The sequence below is a fragment of the Frankliniella occidentalis genome, unplaced genomic scaffold, assembly GCF_000697945.3.
Source record: "Frankliniella occidentalis isolate FOCC.00 unplaced genomic scaffold, Focc_3.1 Scaffold358, whole genome shotgun sequence".
NCBI classification, from domain to species: Eukaryota; Metazoa; Arthropoda; class Insecta; order Thysanoptera; family Thripidae; genus Frankliniella; species Frankliniella occidentalis.
Genome location: NW_026267481.1, coordinates 208,235 through 214,500, shown reverse-complemented (window position 1 = coordinate 214,500; position 6,266 = coordinate 208,235). Strand labels below are relative to the sequence as shown.

Sequence of the window (6,266 nt, the reverse complement as noted above, 5' to 3'; positions counted from 1 at the left end):
GAAATGAGCATGAATCATGAATAGATGATTTTTCTTACTCAATGGTTGCAAACTGATATAAAAGAAAACAACAACAACAAAAACTATCAGAACAAAGACAAAAGAACAAGGAATACGAAAACTACAGTGTGTAATTTACCAACGAAGTGAACATGTATCCGACAAACAGATGAGAAAAAGCACTTGCAAAGGGTTAGTGAACAGGGGCATCTTCCTTAGCCCATGGGTCGTTTATGATCGAATGACAGTTGACTTACTTGGTTAGTGATAATCAAGTCAATTCACCAAAAAGTTAGTAGGAGCACATCCTCCATTCCACAGCGTTTAACAGACTTTGAATTACTACCTTTTTAGTACAGGGGATGATGGGAGGCAATGGGGGCTGATCTGCATCTCGGATATCAATTCCAGAATCATGACAAGAGGATTTGACGAGGTTTTCGTTCCCCTCCTGTTCATCCAACCCTTCTGCGATGGCAGCTGATAGATGGCACGAATCATCTTTATTTTTGGTGACTACCTCCCCATCTCCGTCCTTGCTGTCCTGACTTCCTTTCTGCTTTGGCACAGCCCAATGGTGATCTAAAGACGACATTCTCCTCTCTTCCATCTTCCGAATCATTGTGTATGCTTCATCTCCCGAACTTCTGAAAAATAAAATTTGTTTGCATGAAGCAGTCTGGTAAAGGAGGATATGGAGGAAAGTTTGGTTATTATGTTCCATAATAAACTTACTCTAAACCATCCTTTTTCTCTTCTTGTGTTAAATTTTCCTCCACTGATTTTGCCGACTTGTATTTTGAGATACAGTAAGATTTGTTGGTGTCACTAAGTCGCGTTCAAATGCCTTAGGGAAAGCACTTCCTTCCCGGCCAGCAGGAAGGGAACACTCACTTTCATTATCACCATTTTCATTTTCCACTGCATCATCCTCCTGAAAACAATGATGTACAGATGTATGAAATTTCACTCTTTAATACACAGTCAATAAAAACATAAAATACTGCCCCAAGAGTACTTAAACCCTTAATCGACCTACTTTAATAGAAGTTTACATATCACACATACCTCCGTAGATGACCCTCCAGGAGCCAGCTCTGGGTATGTCTCATCCTTGACTAGTAATGACTCCTCCAGGTGAAATGGAACTATCCTCAGCACCTTGGATTTCTGCTTCTTTTTCTTTCTTATCCTTAGGGTGATAAATTTCTGGTTTGGAAGAATCACCTCTGCAAAAACAACATGAGATTAAGAAACTTATTTACATGTATTGAAACAGTCACTGGAACAATCTTGATGTCACAACTCACTTTGGTGCATCAGAGTTGCCCACTTTCATGTGTGCTATATCATAGTAAATAGCAGCATTAACCACAAATTCCATCGGTGCAATAACTCCATAGGTCCATGTTCAATAACTAACTGATCAGATACATTTGGATCAAACGGTAAGGCCGTCGAGGCTGCCATAAGGCAGGGTTGCCAGACGTACGACAATTGTCGTACTTGTACGACAATTTCGGCTCCGGTACGACATACGATCCGGTACGACTATCGTACGATAAAAGTACGATATTTTCACTAAGATACGACATTTTTGAAAAATTATGTCAAATCATCTAAAAATGTCCAGTATGTGCTCAATTTGAAGGCTCAGAGGTTGGTAGCTTGTGCGCACACCACCCACCCGTGCTCCCCGCCATACCCCTCGCCCTTTCCGAGAGTATTGGAGGGGTAGGGAGGGGGCACCAGCCTCGCTTCTCCGCTCCCCACGCCAGCTTCAGCTTACCCAACGGACACAAAAATCCCTCCTCTTGGCTTTTTCTTGTATCCATGCTAATTTATAACCTCAAATTCATACAAAGCAAGGAAAAAGAGTGTTTTCCTTTCAATTTTTGTCGATTTTATGGGTATTAGGGCGTTTTTAAAAAAAGTACGACAATTTGGGTCTCGGTACGATAATTTTGGGAAGTTGGTACGACATTCTGCTCTCGGCCTGGTCTAACCAGTCTAACAACCCTGAGGCTTGAGGGAGCCGTCGCCGTTGGTCGCCGTCCGGTCAGGGGCTATAGTGGCGGTGGAAAATTGCGAGTCGCGAGTCGCAATAAATTCAGCTCGCAAGGTCAAACACACTCTGGATAGTTCAATTCAGTTCAAGTAGTATTGCCAAGAACGACAAGCAAACGAATGAAACATGGCAGATTCAGTTGAGGCTGAGGCATCCAATGTAAACAACTCCCGTCTTTTCGTAGTCTTGGGTTTCGGTTTGCGTGGCTCAGTCCTACGTTTTCAGGAATTTTGAAATATTTGTTCACGGAATTAAATTTAAAAACAGAAAGAAACAAAAAAATGCAAAATTTGATTGCATGTGCTGTATTTTCAGTACTATTTCTCTGTGTTTGTGTTGTGATAATCACTTTCTCTGATCTCTCTTTAGATCACAATGACATTGTACCGATGTGTGAATGAGTTGACTTGTCATGTACTTGTTTATCACAGTTGTCTTACCAGTGCTTTTATTTTTTTTTCAGATGCCGCCTAATCCCAAAGGAGCAGCTTTAGTCAGTTTATTACCAGAAATAAGCCATCACCACCCGGCGCCACGACCAACATCTCTTCTATCTTTAAGGACGTCCAATTTTAGAAGTGAGAAGGAACGTTTGGAGTCCTTTGCCGGCTTCCCATCTCGTGCCATGAATGTAAGGCAGTTGGCTGCAGCGGGGTTTTGGTACACTAAGTGTGAGGACATTGTGCGATGTGCCTTTTGCAATGTGGAAGTTGGACGGTGGGAAGAGGGAGATGATCCCATTGAGGAACACAAGAAGTGGTCGAAAAATTGCAGTTTCTTGAAACATATGAAAGTTGGCAATATCCCCATTGACCCTTCAAATCCCCCTCCTCTTCCTCCAGTGGAACGTGGTGGATATGATGAGTGTGGTATCTACAACATAAAGAAGTCTGACAACTGTCCTGTGATACCATCTCTGGAAAAACTAGGAATCCAAAAAAGGTACAACCCTGCACATCCGGCATATGCAACGTTAGATGCCCGGATAGAGTCCTACGAAAGTTGGCCAATTGGCCTGAAATTGAGACCTCAAGAACTTGCTGAGGCTGGTTTCTTTTTCACTGGTAAGTTCATTAATATTTTCTTCATCTTATTTGTTAAAATGCACAAATGTTACCGCAGGCTCACTAACCTGTTTCATTCACTAATTTTTCACTTTCTTCTGTGTGTTACAGGTCTTGGTGACAAAACCATGTGTTTCCAATGTGGAGGCGGCCTGAAAGATTGGGCTGAAACTGATGATCCTTGGCGAGAGCATGCCCTTCGTTTTTCAAGGTGTAGCCATGTAGTACAAACAAAGGGACAAGACTTTATCGCTGAGGTCCTGGGCAAAAGACCAGCAACTCTAACCCCAGAGGTACTATTTAACAGAAACGTCAGAATTCTTGTGTGTTGTTATAAAATTATTCATAACTGGAATTTTTTATGATTACCAGGAGATTCGAGCTCTGGCCATACCCAAGGAGTATTTGAATGTTGTGCAACAGCACCCTTTGCCAGAGGAAACATCAGAGGCTAGCTCAAGCAGCAGTGTTTCTGAAGAATCAAACAAACCACAAGAGGTGTCTAAAACACCAACCAAATCAATAGACGATGCTGGAGCGTGCAAAATATGTTTCTCTGAGGAGATAGGTGTTGCCTTTCTTCCCTGCGGGCATTTAGTAAGTTGTGTAAAATGTGTACCGTCACTAGAAACATGTGCGGTGTGTAGAGAGCCCATTTCGGCCACTGTTAGAGTTTACTGGTCTTAAAATTTGTATATATTATATATTTTAAAATTATTCAAAAGTTTATTCCCTAAATTGAATCCATTTTCATGAAACTGTAAACAATATCTTCTAAGTCTCATGCAAACAACTTCTCTGAGGTTTTTAATGTAAGATAAGAGGTCCATTCAAAAGGTTCCAAAAGTAAAATGAGAAATGAGTAAATAACATTAGGAATCACAAGCAACATATAGATTAAAATGAGAGTCTAAAACGAACAGGATATAGTTCTTCCAGTGCAAATCAGTGGAAAAACTCCCTGAGATCATTTAGAGGGGTTGTGGTGCTTTCACATACACCCAACCGAGGCCCGATGCCAAAGAATTATTGAGAAAGTAACGTTTTGATGTACACATTGTTTGTCTTTGGACAAAACTTCTGCACGTAATTCTTGTAATCGTTCTTGTAATGCTTTAGCCTGAGCTTCAGAAGGTACTTCAGCACATACCTTTTTACATTTTTGAAGAAAATCCTTCATAATTTGCTCAGCTTCCTGTAAAAGGCAAAGCCACAGAATAAAATTACTGTCACCATAAAATTAATATATTTACTATCATCTCCATACAAACCTCAATTATCTTTGACTTGGATGAGTCATCAGATGCAAAGTCAAGGCCTTGGTAATCTTAAACCTCTGCTTGTCTCCTTTTTGCATACTGCAAAGTAAACGAAGTGAGATGCAATACAAAATCTAAATAACTTTTCATCTTAGATTAAATTAATACCTTGAAATATATGGCAGCTAAGGATCAATTGCTTTTATCTAAGACCGATCTTATGTACACGAAGCGTGCTAATAAATGCGGAAAAGTTATGGACACGCTGCGTGTATACAACAATTTTCTGAAATTGTGCACGCTGCGTGTCTTATACTCTCAAAACGTTATGTGCACGCAGAAAACTCAAAGCGGCAGAAGTTCGCAGCGGACCTCGTCTAAGAAAAGGTCTCGATCCCGGAGTGCAGACTCTGGAGAATAGTGGGCAAAGACGTGCGCATTTTGGTGTTTTAGGTTGAGAAGTTGGCGAGGGAGTTGGGATGGTTTGGTTTGAAAAAAATACGCGCCATTAACAAATTTGGAACAATCTGCACGCTGCGTGCACATAAATATTTTGAATTTATATGTACGATGCGTGTATACACTTATTCTCAAAAAAGTTGCACGCTGCGTGTTTCAAACTGTTAAAACGTTATACGCACGCAGAATCGAAAATCATGTAAAATTAGACGACGCGTGAACAAAACAGTGTGGCTGTCATCCGTACCCAGGGAAACCCAAATCGCAGCGGATGCTCTCACAAGGCGATTCACTGATTTTAATGTTTAACAAAGATTGCAAAGCCCATAGCAATACCCCAGAGAGAAATTATGTATGTCGAAACGACATCGTTTCGACGTCTATTCGATCACTTTAAATCATCGATGTCTCATCGCATCGCACCGACGCTTCCGGGGTCAGCTGTTGGAAGCGCCTGTTAGGCAGGCAACATCTTGTCGGTTGCATGAGTGTTCTGCGGGCTTGCCTACACAGTGTCTCGCAGGCGTCAGCTCATTACGTAATTTGCGGAGTGAATCTGTGAAGAACGGACCGACGGGGATTTCGGAACCACACAACCACACGATAATGAGACGAACTTTTTTAAAGCAACAGTTCTTGGTCCTTAAAGGACAATGGTTACTATGAAATAGAAATTGTAAGTTCCGCGTGCGCATAACAAAAACACCGTTCTCTGCACGCTTCGTGTAGTTTTCAATTATTTTGTTATGCACACGAGTAGTAAAGGTAGCCCATCCTGACTAGCCGCCATCTTGGCATCCCATTTTGACGGGGGGAGGGGTGGATCCCCCTGCCCCCCAACGAGGGTGTGGAGGCTGTCTTAAGAGGAGGCTAAAGTCCCGGCTGGCCAGCGCGCTGGGGCGCCCCGTGCGGCGCGCGGAACGCCTTGCAGGGGGAGACTTTTCAATGCGCATGAAAAAATGTTTCAAAAATTCGGGGACCCTACAGTGCGTAGCCGAGCCGCACGTCCGTGCCGTGCGTACGGCGGGGGCGGGCGTGGCATCGGGTCGCGAAGCGGCGCTGGCGGAAGCCCGGGTCTATCAGGGTACCAGACTCTCACAATACAAATCTGGAATTGATTGATGCGTGTTGGCAACAATTTGGAGAAACAATTGAATGAAGTTCAAAGGACGATTTTGTGCGTTATTAACCGTAAAAAATTTGCTCCCTTATTTTTCTGGCGAAAAAAAAAAAACAACGTTTTTCGCTGCTCAAATTTTCAGTAACATGTATTTAGTGAAAATGTTATGTCATGTTTCGAGGCCGAAGTTTTGGCTTTTTCTCAGAATTTGGCATTCTCTACAAGAAACTTGTGCGTTCTGAGGTATAAGAGGCAAAACAACATTAGCATTGTTTACAGAAGAATGCCATATTTCT

General features: G+C 42.2%; 3 protein-coding genes across 4 annotated transcripts in view; 1 reads left to right on the top strand and 2 right to left on the bottom strand.

Annotated features, from left to right (window-relative positions):
* The window catches only part of LOC113215258 (uncharacterized), a 2,380-nt gene extending 1,758 nt beyond the window's left edge, over nt 1-622 (bottom strand). Inside the window, exon 1 of the mRNA XM_052274233.1 lies at nt 347-622. Coding sequence (XP_052130193.1) covers nt 347-622 — 276 coding nt within the window. The remainder of the gene's footprint in view (nt 1-346) is intronic.
* LOC127751137 (uncharacterized) lies at nt 499-1,466 on the bottom strand. Its single transcript, XM_052274234.1, has 4 exons — nt 1,311-1,466; nt 1,069-1,229; nt 736-934; nt 499-647 (listed from the first exon to the last, which is right to left on the bottom strand). Exons 1-3 carry the CDS (start codon nt 1,318-1,320, stop codon nt 764-766), a joined length of 342 nt encoding a protein of 113 aa, XP_052130194.1. The 5' UTR covers nt 1,321-1,466; the 3' UTR covers nt 499-647; nt 736-763.
* Nucleotides 1,467-2,008: 542 nt separating this feature from the next.
* On the top strand, nt 2,009-4,376 carry LOC113214762 (death-associated inhibitor of apoptosis 1). Of its 2 annotated transcripts, none has more exons than XM_026434228.2 (4): nt 2,009-2,122; nt 2,532-3,132; nt 3,244-3,425; nt 3,505-4,376. In XM_026434228.2, exons 2-4 carry the CDS (start codon nt 2,532-2,534, stop codon nt 3,817-3,819), a joined length of 1,098 nt encoding a protein of 365 aa, XP_026290013.1. In that variant the 5' UTR covers nt 2,009-2,122; the 3' UTR covers nt 3,820-4,376. The 2 variants fall into 2 exon arrangements, with proteins under 2 accessions (XP_026290013.1, XP_026290012.1); XM_026434227.2 differs by having other exon boundaries at nt 2,021-2,227.
* The last annotated feature ends 1,890 nt before the right edge of the window (nt 4,377-6,266 follow it).

Excerpts from the sequence above, each read along its gene's own strand:
- LOC127751137 (XM_052274234.1), bottom strand. Across the intron at positions 935-1,068 it reads CTGGAGGGTCATCTACGGAG|GAGGATGATGCAGTGGAAAA; the intron begins GTATGTGTGATA and ends CATTGTTTTCAG.
- LOC113214762 (XM_026434227.2), top strand. The coding sequence starts at position 2,195 with ATGGCAGATTCAGTTGAGGCTGAGGCATCCAAT. Across the intron at positions 3,133-3,243 it reads GGCTGGTTTCTTTTTCACTG|GTCTTGGTGACAAAACCATG; the intron begins GTAAGTTCATTA and ends TGTGTGTTACAG. Across the intron at positions 3,426-3,504 it reads CAGCAACTCTAACCCCAGAG|GAGATTCGAGCTCTGGCCAT; the intron begins GTACTATTTAAC and ends TATGATTACCAG.